A 22992-nucleotide genomic window follows, 5' to 3' on the forward strand; every position below is an offset into this window, starting at 1 on the left:
AGGGGAGTGTCTGCAGGGAGTATCAGAGTCAGCTTCAGCTGCCGTAACAGGATGCCACAGAGCGGGTGCCTGAAACAACAGACATTTATTTTCTCACCATTCTGGAGGCTGGAAGTCTAAGAACAAGGTCTTGGCAGAGTTGATTTCCAATGAGGCCTCTCTGTGTCCTCACGTGGCCGTTCCGCGGTGTGCTGGTTTGGGAGACTGGGTGATGAGCACTTGGCTCTGTTTTCTCTACAAGGACGCCAATTCCATCAGATCAGGGCCTTGCTCTTGCAACCTTGTTTAGCCTTAGCCACACCTTACAGGTCATACCCACAAATGTAGTCACATTGGGGGTCAGGGCTTCAACTTGTGAATTCTGGGGCAGAGGGGTGGTACACAGTTGAACTATAATATGGGAGACTGAGGCAGAGAAGAGAAATTGGCAGGAGCTGGGGCGCGGGGATGGTGCTGCTGGCCTCCATTCTTGGAGCTGTGGGCCCCTGGCTGAAAGAGGACGTGCAGAGGGGAGGAAGTGGGAGACGTTTTACCAGCAACCTGAGCTCCCTGGAGGGGCCCTGCCCAGCTCCAGGTCAACAGGGACAATATAGTCATTCAAGAGCATTTATTGAGCACCTCCTGCATGCACTGTGAGCAAAGCCAAGTCATATCTACAGAGGAAGACTGTGGCCAACAACAGCAGCATCCATCCAGTGAGCGTGTACCCAGCACGGTGATCTCTCTGAGAATTGCTTTGAGAACCTGACTACTCAACGATGTGAGATTGTGTGTTCCCGGGCCCTGTCGTGGGGACAGTGAGGGCTGTTGTGGCCTCCTGCTCCTCTCTCCTTAGGATGAACAGGTCCATTCGCAGAAGCCCAGGGAGGAGCCCTAGGGGTGGAGCTATCCAGAGGGTTCTACAGGTCAAAGGGTCATTGTGCGTGGCATGGTACTTAGCAGAGCTGAGCAGTGAAAGGGGCATATAGAAGGCTGTCTATGCAGTCGACAGGTGTCCATGGAACTCTGTGTAGTTTACAGGTGTCCCTGGAGCTCTCTCAGTGCAGTTGACAGGTGTCTATGGAGCTCTCTGTGTACTTGACCGGTACCTATGGAGCTCTCAGTATAGTTGACAGGTGTCTATGCAGCTCTCAGTGTAGTTGACGGGTGTCTATGGAGCTCTCTGTGCAGTTGACAGGTGTCTGTGCAGCTCTCTGTACAGTTGACAGGTGTCCATGGAGCTCTCTCGGTGCAGTTGACAGGTGTCTGTGCAGCTCTCAGTGTAGTTGATGGGTGTCCATGGAGCTCTCTTGGTGTAATTGATGGGTGTCTATGGAGCTCTCTCGGTGTAGTTGACAGATGTCCATGGAGCTCTCTCGGTGTAATTGACAGGTGTCCATGGAGCTCTCTCGGTGCAGTTGACAGGTATCCATGGAGCTCTCTTGGAGCAGTTGATGGGTGTCCATGGAGCTCTCGTGCAGTTGACGGGTGTCCATGGAGGTCTCTGTGTAGTTGACAGGTGTCTATGGAGCTCTCTCGGTGTAATTGACAGGTGTCTATGGAGCTCTCTTGGAGCAGTTGACGGGTATCTATGGAGCTCTCTTGGTGTAGTTGATGGGTGTCTATGGAGCTCTCTCTGTGCAGTTGATGGGTGTCCATGGAGCTCTCTCTGTGCAGTTGATGGGTGTCTATGGAGCTCTCTCTGTGCAGTTGACGGTTGTCTATGGAGCTCTCTCAGTGTAGTTGATGGGTGTCCATGGAGCTCTCTTGGTATAATTGACGGGTGTCCATGGAGCTCTCTCGGTGCAGTTGATGGGTGTCCATGGAGCTCTCTCGGTGTAGTTGACAGATGTCCATGGAGCTCTCTCGGTGTAATTGACAGGTGTCCATGGAGCTCTCTCGGTGCAGTTGACAGGTGTCCATGGAGCTCTCTCTGTGCAGTTGGTGGGTGTCCATGGAGCTCTCTCTGTGCAGTTGATGGGTGTCCCTGGAGCTCTCTCGGTATAGTTGACAGGTGTCCATGGAGCTCTCTCAGTGTAGTTGACAGGTGTCCATGGAGCTCTCTCTGTGCAGTTGATGGGTGTCTGTGGAGCTCTCTCTGTGCAGTTGACGGGTGTCCATGGAGCTCTCTTGGTGTAATTGACAGGCGTCCATGGAGCTCTCTCGGTATAGTTGACAGGTGTCCATGGAGCTCTCTCTGTGCAGTTGGCGGGTGTCTGTGGAGCTCTCTCTGTGCAGTTAATGGGTGTCTGTGGAGCTCTCTCTGTGCAGTTGACGGGTGTCCATGGAGCTCTCTCTGTGTAGTTGACAGGTGTCTATAGAGCTCTCTCAGTGTAGTTGACAGGTGTCCATGGAGCTCTCTCTGTGCAGTTGACGGGTGTCTGTGGAGCTCTCTCTGTGCAGTTAATGGGTGTCTGTGGAGCTCTCTCTGTGCAGTTGACGGGTGTCTATGGAGCTGTCTCGGTGTACTTGACAGGTGTCCATGGAGCTCTCTCTATGCAATTGGCAGGTGTCCATGGAGCTCTCTCTGTGTAGTTGATGGGTGTCTGTGGAGCTCTCTGTGCAGTTGACGGGTGTCCATGGAGCTCTCTCTGTGCAGTTGATAGGTGTTTACAGAAGTCTCTCTCTGTGCTGAATGTAGTTCTCAATGGTGATCTTCACTCATCACTATATTTTTCGGGAAGTATTAAGGACTTTTATAATCCAGTGTGCCTGTGTTGTTTTAAATTTCATGGCTATGGCGGCAGTGGTGCCAGATTAAGGGACACCATGCAGAGTGGAAGCAATAGGAAACCCTGTCACTTATGCCCTCTTCTGTTGGCAAAACCATTTCCCAGTGCTGGGAAATAGACACCACCTTTTTGTAGGAAGTTAGGAGAACAGTGGCCTCGTTGCAGCGCTTGACCTGCTATGAAGAGTTGATGTTAACTTCTCAATGAGTATGTAAATCAAGCCCATGGGCACAGGCGCTCTGGCAGAGGATGGCCCACACAGGCCTGTGATGGAGCTGGCAGTGCCCTGGCAAGTGCATGGGCTTCCAGGGCGGGGCTGGAAAGGACACTAAGCTGAGATCCAGAGGAGGAGCAGAGCTGGGAGGGTCTCACAGGTGCAGAAGCTCGGGGGGCGGGGAAGGAAACTCAGCCTTTGAGTGGACTAAAGGGAAGAAGACCCTAGCGGTGATTTGTGAGGTTTTGGTGCACCCGCCACCCGAGCCGTGTACGCTGCACCCGATTTGTAGTCTTTTATCCCTCGTCTCCTCCCACTCTTCCCCCCAAGTCCCCACAGTCGGTTGTATCATTCTTATGCTTTTGTGCCCTCATTGCTTAGCTCTCACCTATCAGTGAGAACATAGGATGTTTGGTGTTCCATTCCTGAGGTACCTCACTGGGAATAATAGCCTCCAGTCTCATCCAGGTCACTGCACAGATGCGTTTTACTCTGGAGAAAGTTCATCAGCCCAGAAGGCCTCCCTGCACGCTCTCCTTTCAGACTGAGAGACAGTGACACTTCCCTTACCCTCAGCCACCCGTAGCAAGGGCTGGATGCCCCACACCTGGCAGCCCCTCCTCACCCGTTCTTGGCTCCCTCCTCTCATTAACCTCCAACCCTGCTCTCTCCCTGGCTGCCAGGACACCCTCCCTGCCTTTCTTCCTGCCATCCTGGCCCCTATTCTGTGATCCGCCCCTAAAGGTGAGCAGAACCAAGCTTCCCCGCTCCTTCCTTCGCCGGCTCTGTGCTCTCTCTCGAGGCTCAGCCTCACATCTGCCCCCAGAAGTGGATCGTCGGAAATCTCCATCCCTGGCTCCAGCTCTGTCTGATGCTAAGGCCTGACATGTCCATTTGTTCACTGTCCCCGTAGAGGCCCCGATGCACCCTGAACTCAGCAGAGCCAAAGCCAGCCTTGTCCTCTTTCCCAGGACACCGGCTCAACTTCCCAGATCTTCATACTCGGCCAATGTCATCTCCATGTTTCCACGTCAAAGCCCAGGCAGTCCCCTCCTCCAACATTACAGTCTCACTCATTCAGAAAAGATGTGCCATGATATATGTGTCGGGCATGGCAGGGAGAGTCTGCCCTCAAGAACCCCAGAGTCTGATGTCGGCATCTGTAAGTGTCACTGTTGTTTTAGAAAACGTCAGGCACTTCTGCCTCTGGGCATGACAAAGCAATGGTAGCTGCTGCCCTCCCACCAAAATCAAGTGAGAGACTAGACAAAATGAATGAGAGGACTGTTCTGAGGCATCGAATAGCAACAGTGTATGCCTGTCCTCCTTGAGAGAGTGGAGACCCCTGGGTGAGCCCATAATTGATCTCCCTGATTTCTGCAGGAGGCATTTTCCTACAAGATGCAGGGAGGTGGCCTCTGGGCAGAGTGGTGATCTCACTGAGGTGCGGAGGCAGAAACTGAAGTCTGGGCTACTGAAGCAGCTGGAGTTTGTAGGACAAGAAGGAGCTCTGTAACGGGTTCTGTGCAGATGCAGTTGGCCGTGGCCTGGGCTGTGCCTATATGCAGAATTCTACAGGCTTAGCAGAGATTGCCTGTGAGCATGAGAGCTGAAGTTCAGGGAGTGCTGGGAGATGTTGGGGGTTCAGCTCCAACAGCATGAAGAGAACTTGATGAATGCAACAGACTGTTGAAATCCCACAAAGACCAAGCCTTAGGAATAAGGGGCATACCTTAAAACTTTGTTCAAAACCAAAATGGACCTACAATTATTATAAGTATGTTAGATGTCTTTGAGGACAAGATGATCGTAATGAATGACCAGATGGAGAATCTTAGCAGAGAAACAAACTAATAGAAAACCAAATGGAAGTTCTAGAATTAAACAGTACAGTATCTGAAAATGTCACTGCTTGTGTAAAACAGACTCCAGGTTGTTCTCACACAGGGGCTTATAAAGTCAGAACAGAGGCCAGGCTGGGGTGAGTTGGGGAATCCCTGCCACCCTCCCCTCTCTCCTGGGACTTATTACTCCCTCTACTCAAATGCCAAAGCCTCAGGCACATCAGTTCATGCAGTCTGAGGTTCTAGGATTGCCAATCCTGGCTTGCAGTTTGTGCTGGGAAATGATTGCCTTAGCATAGTGGAGACATACTTCCTTGTAACTAAGACTTCGCACATCTCTGTAATTATGTCCTTAGGATAAATTCCAACATGCAGCCTAACTGAGAAAAAGATATATCATGGTGAGTTTGTTTTAACTCCAAAGCCTCTTTGCCTTATGTTCTTATTTATACACAATACCCCTTACAGTTCCTTTTTTTTTTTTTTAATTTATCTTTTATTTTAAGTTCAGGGGTGCATGTGCAGATTTGTTATACAGATAAACTTGTGTCATGGGGGTTTGTTGTAGATTATTTCATCACCCAGGTATTGATCTTAGTACTCATTGGTTATTTTTCCTGATCGTCTCCCCTCCTCCCACCACACTGGCATCCTTTTTCTTCCCTGGAGAGTACCTGATACTGGTTCTAAAAGCAGTAGCCAGCCAAGTGATACAGGGAGAAATGACCAAAAGAGCTACTTTGTCAAAACCTACAGTAATCAGAAACTCTGACTTGGGAATTCTCCCCTTGATCTAGGGACCAAGCTGACAGAAATATTCATATGCAGGCAGAGAAATGTGGGAATGAGGACATTTTCTGTAGCTTTGGTTAGAAGTACAAAAGCAAACTGATGTATGTGTCCCATTTATTGTGAGCTGGACCAATAAATGACAGGGTTATGTGATGTTCACACTATGGGATTACTGACAGCTATTAAAGGGAAAGAGCTGGATTAAAACACTGCTTTGGAACTAGGACCAGCTGTGGTGTGGAGGAAACAGCATATTGCAAAGTACTATGCATGGTGTGATCCCACTTTTGTAAAACATCAGAATTAAGTGGGAGTCTGTAAATTTTTAATTGTATAGAAATAGGTCTGGAAGTAGATACTGCAAAATGCTAGCGGTAGCTTTTTTTAGAGGCGAAATGTGGGCAGAGAAAGAGACTATTTTTCCTCAATACTACTGTTAGACTTAAGTTGTTTGCAATGCACGTACATTATTTTTGTAGCTGAGGAAGAGAACATAGTTCTCTGGGCTGAGCTGGGAGGCATTCAGCTTTCTTCTCTCAGCTGTGACCTTGCACAACTCATATCTCCACGGGCTTTGGCGTTCTTTTTGTTAATTCACCAGGGAGGTGAGGGTAAAAGACGAGCCTGGTGAGCACCTTTCAGCTCCACCATGGTATGAATATTTGTCCTCTCCAAAACTCATGTTGAAATTCAATTGCCATTATAACAGTATTAGGAGGTAGGACCTCTAAGAGGTGATTGGGCCATGAGAGCTCCACCATCATGGGTGGGATTAATGCTGGTATAAAAGAGTTAGTCTGGGCCGGGCGCAGTGGCTCAAGCCTGTAATCCCAGCACTTTGGGAGGCCAAGGCGGGTGGATCACGAGGTCAAGAGCTCGAGACCATCCTGTTCAACATGGTGAAACCCCGTCTCTACTAAAAATACAAAAAATTAGCTGGGCATGGTGGTGCGTGCCTGTAATCTCAGCTACTCAGGAGGCTGAGGCAGGAGAATTGCCTGAACCCAGGAGGCGGAGATTGTGGTGAGCCGAGATCGCGCCATTGCACTCCAGCCTGGGTAACAAGAGCGAAACTCCGTCTCAAAAAAAAAAAAAAGCGTCAGTCTGACCTCTCATCCTCTCTTTGCCCTTTTGTTATGTTACGACATCACAAGCTGGCCTCTAGCAGATTCTGGCTCCTTGCACTTGGGCTTCCCAGCCTCCAAAACTGTGAGCCAATACATTTCTGTTCAATGTAAATTACCTAGTCTTGGGTATTCTGTTATAGCCGCATAAAACAAAGATAAGCTCTAATTCTGATGGTCAGAGCAAACTCCCTGGTAGGTTGAAGGGTAGCTCTGACTGCAACTCCCTGTTGGGAAGCAAATCACTCTATAGCCTTGACCTCTGGGAAGCCCTGACCTCAAGCATCATTGCCCAGAGGAGTGGCTAGAAGGTCACTCTGGAGAAGCATGCAAGTACTTTTCATACTGATAGTATTTTTATTTGTTTTTGCAAATGGGTGGTATGCTCACTATGCATTGCAAGGGAACTCAAGACTGTGCTATGGAAAGTCTCTCTTACTTCAGTCTCTCAACCACCAGATTCCTTTTTCAAAGGAGCCCCAATGCTACTGGTTTCTTACCTGTCCCATTGGGGGTGTTTTATGCTTATACAAGCACAGATGTAGTAATATATAAAAAACTTTTCTACCTTGGAGATTACATATCAAGGAGAAGACTGATGTGAGATCTGCCTCCTCCTCTTTGTCCCGTTCCTGTCTCCCCATCCACCTAGGCCTAGAAGGGAGAATTCTGATGACTAGTCTTACAGCCAGGCACCTCTCTTCACTCTAGCGAGGGCAGCTATTCATAGGATCAAAGTGCCGTCTGTGGTCTTCATGGAGTGGGGCTGTCAGGAACAGCTGGGAGTAAATGAAGGGCCTTGGAAGGATCAACCAGGTCTCATCTGTTGATGGACATATGGGTTATTTTTTAGCTATTACAGATATAGCTGTGATAGCATTTGTGTACAAGTCTTTGTATGGACATATGCTTTCACTTATCTTGGATAAATAGAAGTGGAATGGCTGAGTTATGTGGTAGGTATTTAACTTTTTAATAAAATGAAAAATGTAAAGTGATCCTGCCATTTAGAGTGGTCCTCTGATACATTCTCAACATCAAGGTATCAGAGTTTCAGTTCCTCCACATCTTCTTATCCAATACTTGATGTGGTCAATCTTTTTAATTTCATTTAAAGGGTTCTGGGCAGATCCAGTTGGCCAAGGGCTGGTCTATGCCTATATACAGAATTCCATAGACTTAGCAGAGAGTTAGAATCTAATTTTTATTTCTAGTGGGTATGTAGTGATAGCTCACTATGGTTTTAATTTGCAATTTTTCTAATGATTAACAATGAGCATTTTTAATATACTTATCATCATATCTTGGTTGGGAAAACACCTGTTAAAATCTCTTGCCCATTTTTCAAAATTAGGTCAATTGTTTTTTAATGTTTGAGCGTTTCATGAGTTTCATTGGCCTATGTCTCTGTTTTTATGCTGTTTTGGTTACTATACCAAAATATTGTTTGGTACCATGCTGTTTTGGTTACTGTAGCTTTGTAGTTTATCTATTTTGTTTTGTTTTGAGATGGGGTCTCACTCTGTTGTCCAGGCTTGAGTACAATGGTAAGACCACAGCTCACTGAAGCCTTGACCTCCTGGATTCAAGTGTTCCTCCCACGTTGGCTTTCTGAGTAGCTGAGACTATAGACATGTACCACTACACCCAGCTAATTTTTGTATTTTGTGTATAGACGAGGTCTCACTATGTTTTCGATGGTGCTCTTGAACTCTTGAGTTCTCCCACCTTGGCCTCTCAAAATACTGAGTGTGAGCCACTGCATCCAGCCTGTAGTAGTATATCTTGAAGTCAGGTAGTGTTGTGCCTCCAGCTTTGTTCTTGCCCAAGATTGCTGTAAATATTCAGTGTCTTTTGTGGCTCCATACCAATTTTAAGATTCATTTTTTCCCCCTAATTTTATGAATAATGTCATTGATATTTTGATGAAGATTGCATTTAATCTATATACCACTTTGGATAATAGAGGCATTTTAACAGTGCTTATCCTTCCAAGCCATAAACAAAGGATATCTTTTCATTTATTTATGTCATCTTCAATTTCTTTCAATGATTTATAATTTTCAGAATACAGATCTTTCATGTCCTTGGTTATATTCCCCTTTTATTTTGTGTAGCTATTGTGAATGGGATTATTTTCTTAATTTCTTTATCAGATACAGATTGCTATTGGTGTACAGGAACAGCAGGGATGTTTGTGTGTTGACTTTTGTATCTTGTGACTTTATGGAATTTGTTTATTTTAACAGTTTTTTGGTGAGATCTTTAGGGTTTTCTATGTAGAAGATCATGTCATCTGCAAACAGAAACAATTTAGCTTTTCCTTTCTAATTTGGATGCCTTTTTTTTCTATAGCCTAATTGCACTGGCTAGGACTTCTAGTATTTTGTTGAATGAAAATGGTAAAAGTGGGTACCCTTAGCTGGACATGGTGGCTCACACCTGTAATCACAGCACTTTGGAAGGCTGAGGTGGGTGGATTCAATTCAATGCAAGGAGATAGAGACCAGCCTGGCAAACATGATGAAACCCCATCTCTACTAAAAATATAAAAATTAGCTGGGTGTGGTGGTGCATGCCTGTAATCTCAGCTACTCAGGAGGGTGAGGCAGGAGAATCACTTGAATCTGGATGGCAGAGGTTGCAGTGAGCCAAGATTTCACCACTGCACTCCAGCCTGAGCAACAGAGTGAGACTTCATCTCAAAAAAGAGAAGTGGTCATCCTTGTCTTATTTCAGATCCTGGAGGAAAGGCTTTCAATTTTCCTCCTTCAAAGTGGTGTTAACTATGGATTTGTCATATATGGCCTTTAATATATTGAGTTATATTCCTTCTAAACTGACTTCATTAAGAGGTTTTATTATGAAATGATGTTGAATTTTGTCAAGCGCTTTTTCTGCATCTATTAAAATGATTATTTTTTTGATATAACATGCAATTTGGGTATGTTGAACCATCCTTGCATTCCTGGGATAAATCCCACCTGATGATGTTGAAGGAGCTTTTTAAATGTGTCCTTGAATTTAGTTTCCTAGTATTTTGTTGAGGATTTTCGTATCTGTGTTCATCAGGTATGTTGACACATAGTTTTCTTTTTTGTTGTGTTCTTGTCTGGTTTTAGTAACAGGTAATGCTGGTCTTATAAAATGAGTTTGGAAATATTCCTTCCTTTTCAATATTTTTGCATAGTTTAAGAAGAACTGATATTAGTTCCTTAAATGTTTGGTGGAATTCAGAAGTGAAGACATCATATCCTGGACTTTACTTTGATAGGAAATTTTTTAGTACTGACTCAATCTCCTTATTCATTATTGGTCTGTTCTGACTTTCCATTTCTTCATAATTAAAACTTGGTAGGCTGTATGTGTCCAGAAAATGATCCATTTATTCTAGGTTATCCAATTGTTCATACTGTGCATTGTGCATGTAATTGGTCAAAGTGTCATGATTCTTTCTATTTCTGTGGTATCAGTTGCAATGTTCTGTTTTTCATCTCTGATTTTGAGTCTTTTGTTTCTTACTCTAGCTAAAGATTTGTTAGCTTTATCTTTAAAAAAAACCCTTCATTTTGTTAATCTTTGCATTTTTCTAGTCTTTATTTCTGTTCTAAACTTTAATTTTTTTCCTTCTACTAATTTTGGGTTGAGTTTATTTTCCTGGTTTCTTGAGGTATAGTGTTAGGTTGTTTATTTCACATCTTATTTTTTTATGTAGGCAATTATTGTTGTATACTTCCTTGTTATAACTGCTTTTGCTATATCTCATAGGATTTGGTATGTTTTGTTTCAATTTTTGAGTGTCTAGAGATACTTTCTAATTTCCCTTTAAATTTCTTTGTTGACTCCTTGGTTATTCAGGAGCATGACATTTTATTTCCTCATATTTGTAAAGTTTCTGAAGATCCTCCTGTTATTAATTTCTAGTTTTACACCTTTGTAGTCAAAGAATATACTTGATATGATTTCAGTCTTCTTAAATTTGTTGAGATTTGTTTATTGGCTTAATATATGATCTATCTTGGAGAATGTTCCCTGTGCAATTGAGAAAAATGTGTATTCTGCAGCTGCTGGATAGAATGTTTTGTAAATGTATATTATGTCTTCTCAGTCTAGAGTACACTTTAAATCCAATATTTCTCTGTTCATTTTCTGTCTGGATGATCTGTCCATTGCTGAAGGTAAGATGTTGACATCACCTGCTATTATTGGATTGCAATTTTTCTCTCCATTTAGATCTAATAATATGTGTTAATATATTTAGGTACAAATTTATGTATATATTTTACAATGTTAATATCATCTTGTTGAATTGACTTCATTATTGTATAATCACCTTTTTTGTCTCTTTTTACAGTTTTTGACTTAAACTCTATTTTATCAGATATAAATATAGTTACTCCTGCTTTTCTTTAGGTTTCAATTTGCATGAAGTATTTTTTTCCTTCACTTCACTTTCAGTCTGTTTCCTTAGAGGTGAATTGAATCTCTTGTAGGCAGCATACAATTAGGTCTTATTTTTAAAAATCTATTTAGCCCCTCTATATTTTAGCTGGAGAATTTATTCATTTATATTCAATTTTAGTATTGATGGATAAAGACTCCTGCCATTTTGTTTGTTGTTTTCTGGTTGTTTTATAAATCTCTTGTTCCTCTTTTCCTCTGTTTGATAGTTTTCTGTAGTGCTAAGCTTTGATTCTTTCCTTGTTCTCATTTGTGTATCTGCTGTAATTGTTTTTGGTATCATGAGACTTATATAAAAAATTATTAAGTTATAAAGACTATTTTAAATTGAAAACAACTGAACTGTGGTCACATACAAATACTCTAGACTTTTGCCTTACCCTACCTCCATAATTTATAATTTTGTTGCCTTAATTTACATCTTTTTAATTTTGTGTTTTTCTTAACAACTTATTGTAGGTATAGTTATTTTATTTTATTGTTTATTATACTGTATTATTTATTATACAAGTTCTGGGGTACATGTGCAGAACATTCAGGTTTGTTACATAATTAGACACATGCCATGGTGGTTTACTGCATCCATCACCTCGTTAACTACATTAGGTATTTCTCCTAATGCTATCCCACCCCTAGTCCCCCACCCCCTGACAGGCCCCAGTATGTGATGTTCCCCTCTCTGTGTCCATGTATTCTCACTTTTCAACTCCCACTTATGAGTGAGAACATATGGTTTTTGGTTTTCTTTATTGTGTTAGTTTGCAGAGAATGATGGTTTGCAGCTTCATTCATGACCCTGCAAAGGACATGAACTCATCCTTTTTTGTGGCTGCATAGTATTCCATGGTGCATACGTGCCACATTTTCTTTATCTGCTCTATCAATGATGTGTATTTGGGTTGGTTCCAAGTCTTTGCTATTGTGAACAGTGCTGCAATAAACATATGTGTACATGTGTCTTTATAATAGAATGATTTACAATCCTTCGGGTATAAACCCAGTAATGGGATTGCTGTGTCAAATTGTATTTCTAGTTCTAGGTCGTTGAGGAATCGTCACACTGTCTTCCACAATGGTTTAACTAATTTTCACTCCCACCAGCAATGTAAAAGTGTTCCTATTTCTCCACATCCTGTCTGGAATCTTTTGTCTCCTGACTTTTTAATGATTGCCATTCTAACTGGCATGAGATGGTATCTCATTGTGGCTTTGGTTGGTATTTGTCTAATGACCAGTGATTATGAGCTTTTTATTTTTCCTTTTTTCTTTTTCTTTTTCTTTTTATTGTATTTTAGGTTTTGGGGTACATGTGAAGAACATGCAAGATTGTTGCATAGGTACACACGTGACAGTGTGATTTGCTGCCTTCCCCCCCCATCACCTACATCTGGCATTTCTCCTCATGCTATCTCTCCCCAACTCCCCACCACCACGCTGTCCCTCCCCTATTTCCCCCCAACAGACCCCAGTGTATAGTGCTCCCCTTCCTGTGTCCATGTATTCTCATTGTTCACCCACCTAGGAGTGAGAACATGCGGGGTTTGATTTTCTGCTCTGTGTCAGTTTTCTGAGAATGATGGTTTCCAGGTTCATCCATGTCCCTACAAAGGACACGAACTCATTGTATTCTATGGCTGCATAATATTCCATGATGTATATGTGCCACATTTTCCCTGTCCAGTCTATTATCAATGGGCATCTGGGTTGGTTCCAGGTCTTTGCTATTGTAAATTGTGCTGCAATGAACATTCGTGTGCATGTGTCCTTATAGTAGAACGATTTATAATCCTTTGTATATATACCCAGTAATGGGATTGCTTGGTCAAATGGAATTTCTATTTCTAGGTCCTTGAGGAATCGCCACACTGTCTTCCACAATGGTTGAACTAGTTTACACTCCCACCAACAGTATAAAAGTGTTCCTATTTCTCCACATCCTCTCCAGCATCTGTTGTCTCCAGATTTTTTAATGATCACCATTCAAACTGGTGTGAGATAGTATCTCAATGTGGTTTTGATTTGCATTTCTCTAATGACCAGTGATGATGAGCATTTTTTCATATGTTTGTTGGCCTCATGTATGTCTTCTTTTATAAAGTGTCTGGTTTTTTAAAATATGTTTTATGGCTGCATAAATGTCTCCTTTTGAGAAGTTCATATCCTTCACCCACTTTTTGATGTGGTTGTTTTTTTCTTGTAAATTTCTTTAAGTTATTTGTAGATTCTGGATATTAGCCCTTTGTCAGATGGGTAGATTGCAAAAATTTTCTTCCATTCTGTAGGTTGCCTATTCACTCTAATGATAGCTTCTTTTGCTATACAGAAGCTCCTCAGTTTAATTTGATCCCATTTGTCTATTTTGGGTTCTGTTGCCATTGCTTTTGGTGTTTTATTCATGAAGACCTTGCCCATGCCTGTGTCCTGTACAGTATTGCTTAGGTTTTCTTCTGGGGTTTTTATGGTTTTAGATCTTTAATTCATCTTGAGTTCTTTTTTGTATAAGGTTTAAGGAAGGGATCCAGTTTCAGCTTTCTGCATATGGCTAGCCAGTTTTCCCAACACCATTTATTAAATAGGGAATCCTTTCCCCATTGCTTGTTTTTGTCAGGTTTGTAAAAAAAAAAAAAAAAAAAATCAGATGGTTGTAGATGTGTGGCATTATTTCTGAGGCTTCTGTTACATTGGTCTATATGTCTCCTTTGGTATCGTGCCATGCTGTTTTGATTACTGTAGCCTTGTAGTATAGTTTAAAGTCAGGTAGCATGATGCCTCCAGCTTTCTTCTTCTTCTTCTTCTTCTTCTTCTTCTTCTTCTTAGGATTGTCTTGGCTATGTAGGCTCTTTTTTGGTTCTATATGAAATTTAAAGTGTTTTTTTTTCTAATTCTGTGAAGAAAGTAAATGGTAGCTTGATGGCGATAGCATTGAATCTATAAATTACTTTGGCATTATGGCCATTTTCCCAATATTGATTCTTCCTAACCATGAGCATGGACTATTTTTTCATCTGTTTATGTCTTTCTTATTTCCTTGAGCAGTGGTTTGTAGTTCTCTTTGAAGAGATCCTTCATATCCCTTGTTATTGTTATTTTGACCATTGATTTTTTTTTTTTTTTTTTCTTGAGACGGAGTTTCGCTCTTGTTACCCAGGCTGGAGTGCAATGGCGCGATCTCGGCTCACCGCAACCTCCGCCTCCTGGGTTCAGGCAATTCTCCTGCCTCAGCCTCCTGAGTAGCTGGGATTACAGGCACGTGCCACCATGCCCAGCTAATTTTTTGTATTTTTAGTAGAGACGGGGTTTCACCATGTTGACCAGGATGGTCTCGATCTCTCGACCTCGTGATCCACCCGCCTCGGCCTCCCAAAGTGCTGGGATTACAGGCTTGAGCCACCGCGCCCGGCCTTGACCATTGATTTTTTAAAAAATCTTCATACTAGAGATTTGAAAGATTCACACACACCATTACCATAATGAAGATTCTGAAGTTGATCATAAATTTGCCTTCTCCAGTGATTTTATATTTTCATATGTTTTTGTGATAGTAATTATGTCTTTTCCCTGCTGGTTAAAGGACTCTTTTAAGCATTTCTTGTAAAGGTAATCTAGTGGTAACGAATTTTCTCAGCTTATTCTTGCCTGGGAAAGATATGTTCTCCATTTCTGAAGGATTGCTTTGCTGGATGTAATATTCTTGTTAGTAGGGCGTCCCCTCCTGCTTATCACTTTGAATATATCATCCCATTCTCTTCAAGCCTGAGAGATTTACACTGAGAATTTTTCTTGTGGGCTAATGGGGATTCCCTTATATGTGACTTCGTGATTTTTCTTTTCTTCTGCTTTTAGAATGTCTTCTTGTTTTTACCTGTTGATGGCTTGATTATGATGTACCTGAGAGAGGACTTCTTTGGGCTAAAGCTATTTGAGGATGTTTGAGTTTCATGGATCTGGATGTCCATATCTCTTCCAACACATGGGAATATTTCATCTGTAATCTTGTTAAATAAGTCTTCTGTGTTTTTATCTGTCTATTCTTACTCTGAAAATTTCATAATGCAAACATTTGTTTGCTTAATGGTGTCTCATGAATCCCATAGGCTTTCTTCACCTTTTAATTCATTTTTTATCTCTTTTTTCCCCTCTGGATGGGTTATTTTGAGTTCAGGAGTTCATATTGCTTGATCTAGTCTGTTGTTGAAGCTCTCAATTAAAAAAATTTATCGAATTCTTCAGCTACAAGATTTCTGCTTGTTCTTTTTTAAATGATGCCTCTTCGTTGACTTTCTTATTCAGATCATAAATTGTTTTCCTGATTTCATTGAATTTTCTACCTGTATTCACTTGTGTCTTGCTAAGGTTTCTTAAGGTCATTATTTTGAATTTCTTCTTATGCAATTCATAAATTTTTCTTTCTTTAGGGTCAGTTATTGGAGAATTATTATGTTTCTTTGGCAGCATCACATTTCCTTGCTTTCTTGTTCCTTGTGTCCCTGCATAGATAATCTCCACATATTGTGAAAGTCACCTCATCTAAATTTATAGAGTGGCATATTTTTGCGAAAAACTTTTACCAGTAGATGGACCCTAGGGTGTCAGTAAGGTAGAGCACATTGCCTTTGGTTCCAGGTGGGTGCAGTAGTGTAGTCTCTGTGCAGGTTTTTCAGCTGTAATAAATGTCAGCAATGCCTGCGAGTACCTCTGTTGCCTAGTCTGCAGAAATCTGTGGCCATAGTGGTAGCAAGCTATATTGTTAGTTTTCTCATTGGCTGTCAAATACTTTTTCTATGTACATTGAAGTAATTATGTGCTTTTTTTAGTTTGTCAGTTTTGGTGAATTAACTTGTTGCTTTTTGAGTGACAAGCTAATCTTTTCTTCCTGGGTTAAAAAAAAACCCACTTGGTCATGGTGTATCACAATTTTTATAAATTATTGGGTTTGGTTTGCTATTTTTTTCAGAGTTTTACATCAGTATTCTTCAGGGATAGTCGTCTTTCATTTTCTTTTCTTGAAGTATTTTCTAGTTTTACTTTGTCAGAGTAAATTCTGGCTTCGCAGAATGATGTGTAGTCTCTCTTGTCTTAGTTTGTTCATGATGCTGTAACAAAATACCACAGACGAGGTGATAATAAATAATACAAACTTATTTTTTTCCCAGTTCTGAAGGCTAGGAGTTCAAGATGCTAGAAGGTTCACTGTCTGGTGAAAACTCATTTATCATAGATGGCATCATGTAGGTGTCCTCACATGACAAGAGATGGAAGGACAAAAAGATGTGAACTATTGTGAAGCCCTTTTTATAGGACCTTAAATCCATTCATTATCGAGGAGCCCTCAAGCCATTCATGATGGAGGAGACCTCCTGACCTAATCACTTCCAAAAGTCCCCACCTCTTAATACTATTGCATTGGAGATTACGTTTCAACATGAATTTTGGAAGGGATACAAACATTCAAACCATAACACCTTCCTTTCACTTTTTTGAAATAATTTATAGAAAATTAGTATTATTCCTTAAATGTTTTCTAGAACTCATTGTGCATGTGTCTGAGACTGCAGCATGTGTGTGTGCCTGATAGGTCCATTCTGGTTACATATTACTTCTTAAGTAAGGTTTGGTAGTTTGTGTTTTTTCAAGGAATTCATTCATTTTATGTCAGTTGTCAAATGTATTAGCATGAAGCGATTAATTATTTTTCCTTATATCTTCTTAACATCTGTAGAATTAGATGATGTCAGTGTTACCTCTCCAGTTTCTGATATAGGTAATTGTTCCCTCACTGTCTCTTTTCTTCTTCTTCCTGATTATTTTCTTTATCATTATTTTTTATTTCATTGGTTTCTGCTCTGATTCTTCTTATTTTTTTTCTTCTCCTGTGGTTTGTTTTGTTTTTATTTTTCTAGGTTTTTAAGGTGGAATCAGATATCATGGATTCGAGGCCTTCTTTTTAAATATTGGCATTTAATGTTATAAATTTCCCTCCTACCATTATTTTGATATATTGTATTTTCATTTGTTTCAAAACACTTTCAAATTTCCCTTTTGATTTCTTACTGGAGCTATGAATTATTCAGGAGTTTTTAAAGTTAATTTCCAAATATTTGTGTATTCTTCATTATTGATTGCCAATTTATTTCCACTTTGGTCAGAGAACATACTTTGTATGAATGAGTCCTTTAAAATTTGTTGAAACTTACTTCTGGTCCAGAATATGGCCTATCTTGGTAAATGCTGTGTGTATACTTGGATGCGTGATCTTCTGTTGTTTGATACAGTGTTTTCTAAGTATTAGATCAAATTGGTTGATGTCACTCATGTCTTCAGTACCCTTACAGGTTTTCTGTTCATTCTATCAATTATTTAGAGACGGGTTTTGAAATCTCCAAGGAATAATGTGTAGATTTATTTCTTTCTTTCCTCAGTTCTATCACTTTTTGCTTTATGTACTTTAAATCTCACATAGATTACCAATATTTAGTATCATTACACTCTCCTGATGAAGTTATATCTTTATCATAAGATGACCCTTTTCAAAGAACCTGATGAGGTTTCTTGCTCTGAATTCTACCTTACTCAATACTAACATGCCCATTGCAGTTCTGTTTGGTCAGTGTCCAAATGGTACATCTTTTTTAAGATTTTATTTTTGATCTATTTGTATCTTAATAGATGTAAAGTGTTGTTCTTTACCTATACGTTCTTTAAATATAAAACATGTTTTTTTTTTTAGCAGCGTATAGTTTTGTCTCATATTTTAATCCATTCTGAAAAATTTTGCTGTTAAGTAGGGTATTCTGACCATTTGCATTTAATGGTGATTTTAAATAGGTTTAAATCTACCACCTGGCTATTTATTTTCTATTTGTCCCATCTAGTTTTTTCTATCCTTTCTATCTTTCTGCTTTCTTTTGGATTGAGTGATTCTTTTATTCCACATTTTCTCCTCTGCTGGCTTATTAGCTATACCCGATTGACTATTTCAGTAGTTATGATGGTGGCTTTAGTGGTTAGAGCATACCTCTATTTTATCCCCGTCCGCCTCAGCTGATAGTACGCTGCTTCACTTTGAGGCTCGTGACCTCAGCACAGTGTACTTCCATTCTCCTTTCCCAACACGTGTTCTGTTGTCCATTTCACTCATGTTTTAAACCTCATACTACTTTATTTTTATTACCAAAGTCAGCTTTCTTTTAAAGATAAATAAGAAAAAAATTATATATTTCCACCTGTGGTTACCATTTCTATTACTCTTCTTTCCCTTGTACAGATTCAGGTTTCTGTCCACTACCATTTTCCTTCTGCCTAAAGGATTTCCTTCGTCATTTCTTATAATGAGGTCTGCTGGTTATGCAGTCTTCCAGCTTTTTTATGTCCAAGAAGGCATTGACTTTGTCTTTATTTTGAACGATGTTTTTTCAAGTGTGCAATTCCGACTTTGTTTTTTTCCTTTCATTACTTTGTACTTGTTACTCCCCTGTCTTCTCATCGGCATCGTTTCTCTTGACACATCTGCTGTCATCTGTCTCTTTGTTACTCTGTACAGAGAATATAGAGAATGTCTTGTTAGCTCTGGACACTTTTAATGTTTCCTAATGGTTACGGATTTTGATCATGATGGCCCAGACACAGTTTTGTTTCATGCTTAAAGTTCACTGAGCTTTTTCCTGCTTCTTTGCAGGCATGGTAGTTTTTTATTGGATGACACACGTTGTGAATTTTACCTTCTTGGGTGTTGGATGTTTTTTGTATTCTTGTAAATGCTCTTGAGTTTTGTTCTGGGAAGCTGTTAAGTTACTTGAAAGGAGTCTAATTCATCCAGGTTTTGCTAACATTTGTTAGACAGAACCAGAGGAGTCCTCAGTTACTGAGTTAGCTCAATGGCTAACTCTCCCATTCCAGAGGCAGAACCCTCTGTGTACTCTGTTGACTGCCCTGTACATCATGAAGTTTTCTGTCTGGCTGATGGGAACCGGCCCTCTGTCCAGTGCTGTGTGTGCACCAGGCACTGTTACCTCATCATTTCCAATGATTCTTTCCTCAGAGGCACACGTTAATCCACTAAAGTTTCGAGGGACCTTCTGCAGATCTTTGGGTCTTCTTTCTACGCAACTCTTTCCTCTCCAGGTCTCTTTTCTGCTCACTCTGGCTTCCCTGATCTTCATGTCCTCTCAGCTTCATCTTCTCAACTCAGGGAGTTTTCCAGGCTCTTCCTGCGTTCACCCTCCCTGGTTGTGGCCTGGTGACTCTCTAGAGGCAGTAGCTGGCCAGTCATAGGGCTGCTTCATTCGATTCTCATCTCTCAAGGATCACTGCCCTTTGTTGCAGATTTCTAACATGTTGAAAACTACTGTTTTGTACATTTTGACTTTGTGTTTGAGATTTGAATGAGAAAGACAATTCAGTCCATGTCTCTCCACCACAGTCAGAAGCAGAAGTTAATGTCATAACTTTGAAGACTGAGACAAGTTTTCACAGCACATGCCTTCTAGAGACCCAAGTTAGTCTCTGCTATTGGGTGTCCCTAGATGGGAACCCCACTTCTCTTGTAGGCTTCAGCTCAGATGCTGCTTCCTTCAAAAATCCCTTTTGGGCACTCTCCCTTCCTTTTGTGGCTTATGTATTCTCTCTTACACCAGATCATTCTGCAGCTTTTGTGTTTGTATATGGCAAAAATGAACGAGATATAATCCTCGCTATGAATAAACTCACCGTATTTGTTTTTCTCCATGGAGTGAAAATGTTTTAAGCTCACATAATGCCCATGGTTAGGGAAAGAGCCCCACACATAGTTAGGATATATTGTGACAGTGCCGAATGGAAACACATAGAATGTTCCTGAGAACATGACACGTGCTGGCTTCACGTTTCCTTCCCTCACCTGACCAAGCTCAGCCAGACACACGCTGCATCTTTCTCCTGTTTGCTCTTCAGTGCCAGGTATGGGAGAGGCCCCTTATGGACAGGCGCCTTATTGAACAGCACATCCATGAATGTCAGCTGGGACTGTGGTCTCTGGGTTCAGGCCTACGTTTACATCCTGGTTCCGCCTCTTAACCACTCTGTGCTCCAACGGGAGAGCAGGAGGTCCTGCTAAGTTTGAGATGCCTGCTAGAGATCCAGGGGGAAGCATGGTGAAGAAAGCTAATGTGCAAGCCTGGAGTTCAGGAGGGAGGTGGTGTCTGGGGATGGAAATATGGAGCCAGTAGCAGTTGGTTCTTAGTGTCATGGGACACAGGAGGTCATTTAAGAAGCAAATGTGGACAGAGAGGGAAGGAGTTTGAGACTTGGGTCCTGGGCACACCCACCTCTGGAGGTGGGGGAGATTATGAAAGCCAGTGAAGTAAATTGAGACACGGTCATCAGGGCAGGAGTACAGCAGGCTAGGGCAGAGACCTGGAAGGAGAGAGAAGAGAGCCTTTCACAAAGAAGGGAGAGACCGACAGCATCCAGAGACTCTGTACTTCTGTGTGCTTGAGTACAGAGTCTGGGCTTCTGAGCATCCTTTGCTCCACTGGGAAGGAAGATGGGACCTGATGAGATTGGGGTTGGGGCAGTGTCCTGAGCCCCACACGTTTGTGTGTCTGTGTGCAGGGAATGTGGAAGGCAGCTCCTGCTTGGTGAGGTGGAGCCGAGAGTGGTGCCACTTAGAGCTATCTGCGCCACTCTGTACCCAGAGAGAAGGAGCTGGCAGTGCCCACCCTTCCTCCTAAGCCCTGTCAGTTGTACATTGGAAAGGTGCCCTCGCCCACCATGTTTGCCGGAGTTGGACTAGAGCTGGTAATATCAGGGTTCTATGTTTTATTTCATTTAATTTCTTGCACAATGCATGGATTTTTGTTGAGTTTTGCCAATACGGAGCTCCGTAGGGTATTACCGAGCAAGACTGGTCTGAAGATAAATCCAAGTTGTGTACTTGGAAAGACAAGGCTGTATTATTTTCAAAACCCCCTGAGAGAAAAGGCTTTCTGCACTGGGTGAACTCTGGATCAGGTCCAGTACAGACACTTGCAAAAAGGGGTGTTCCAGGAACACAATGTGGGTCAAATGATGGCAGTTTGTAGGGAATTCGTCCCTGAAGAGCTCTAGCCCAGTCTGTTCCCTCGGTGGCTGCCAGGCTGCTGGTCTTCACCACAAATGCAGACTGTCACATGTCAAGGCTATGGCAGAGCTGAAGAACGGACACAGGACTGGAAAGGTGAAACATTCTTTTCAAAATTCAGCCGATTTTTCTGGAATCAACATTCCTCATTTTGCTGTAAACCTGTGCTTGATTTCCAGAATTGTGAAAAGGTCGACTGTAATCTTTTTTTTTTTTTTTCCATTTTCCTTTGCTTTTCCAAAGGAGAGATTTTTGTTTCGCCATTTTCTTTGATGTTACTTAGCAAAAGTCTATGCAGGAGGCAGATAATAAACAAACTGGAAAGCCACCAGCTGTGGAGGGATGAAGATAAGTGGAGCGGTGTGACTGGAGGCGCGGGGGCTTCTGAGGGCTGGGTCCAGCCCTGGACGATCCCAGCAGAGCTGTGTGGCAGGCAGAGGACGGAGATGATGTGGAGACCCTCAGGTGGTCATCCAGAAACTGAAGGAGAGCCATGTGTCTGGGGGGACAGTGGGCAGGGAGAAAGTGCAAGGGTCATATGGAGCTAGGTGGGGGCGGCGGCCACCATGGGGAAAGTCACTGTGTCATTTCTGGTCCAAACTCAGACATTTTTGAAAGAAAAAAGTGGGTGCTATTAGTAGTCATCTGGGACAACAGGTGTTAATGGAGGCTGTTTCTGGAAACCCATGAGAAGGGGACTTAGTGGACAGAGACAGTGATATCACCTTGCCCCTGAGCTGCCCACTGTTCACTGGAAAGTGCCCCAAGCTGTGAGCACGTGTCCTGTCCTCTCAGTTCTAGCCACCATCACCCTGGTTCGCAGTCCTTCCTCTGGCAGGTGGGTAGCTCCGTTGACAAGCCAGCTCTCCACTAAGACCTGTCTCCTTTGTCCCCTTCTCTCCTCTTACCCTGGATGGGGGCTCTTAGGAACACTACCACGGAAATGCAAGAAGGAGCTCCTGGCCGTGAAACTAAGGAACCGGCCCAGCAAACAGGAACTAGAAGACCGGAACATTTTCCCCAGAAGGACTGATGAAGAAAGACAGGAGATCCGGCAGCAGATCGAGATGAAGCTCTCCAAGTAAGTGGCAGCGTGCGGGCACAGCAGGCTGCGCCCTGGCCTTGCAGGCTGAGCCCTCTGAGATCCCACATCCTGGGTGTGCCAGGCCGGGGCACACTCACAGCCTCTGCGTCAGGTCTCTTGGCCCCGCCACCGCTGACATTTGGGGCTGTCCCGTGCATGCCGGGATGTTGAGGGGCACTCCCGGCCCCTACACACTACACTTCCAGTGATGACCAGAACTGTCCCTGGACATGCCTCCTGGGGTGTGAATTGCTCCACTGGCCTGTAGGAGCCAGGCAAGGACTGGGCCAAACTGATGAGGGCGTGGCTTGTCAGTGTTAGGGGCGGGGCAGTCTCTGTCCACCTCTATCTGACCATTTTCCTGCAAGAATGTGGATCCAGTATGGCCAGATCTTCTAAGTTTGTGAAGTAAATCTACACCACACACACACACACACACACACACACACACACACACACGGTTATGCAGTCATGTGTCATTTAATGACAGGATACATTCTGAGAAATGCGTCGTCATTAGATTTTGTCTTTGTGGGAACATCACGGTGTGTGCTACACAAACCCAGAGGGTGTGGTCAGCTGCACGTCCAAGGATAAGCTGTGGCCGATGGCTCCGAGGTTGCACGCCCCTACAGCACGTGACCGCGCTGAACGCTGTTGGCAGTT

At 42.5% G+C, this 22992-nt stretch overlaps 1 protein-coding gene across 11 annotated transcripts in view; it reads left to right on the forward strand.

Annotated features, from left to right (window-relative positions):
* The window catches only part of PHACTR3 (phosphatase and actin regulator 3), a 263489-nt gene that overhangs the window by 201408 nt on the left and 39089 nt on the right, over positions 1-22992 (forward strand). For all 11 annotated transcript variants that reach the window (XM_074406723.1, XM_074406722.1, XM_074406725.1 and 8 more), the window contains one exon: positions 22170-22323. In XM_074406723.1, the coding sequence (XP_074262824.1) occupies positions 22170-22323 (154 nt within the window). The remainder of the gene's footprint in view (positions 1-22169; positions 22324-22992) is intronic.

Source organism: Saimiri boliviensis, chromosome 9 (assembly GCF_048565385.1).
Source record: "Saimiri boliviensis isolate mSaiBol1 chromosome 9, mSaiBol1.pri, whole genome shotgun sequence".
Classification (NCBI taxonomy): domain Eukaryota; kingdom Metazoa; phylum Chordata; class Mammalia; order Primates; family Cebidae; genus Saimiri; species Saimiri boliviensis.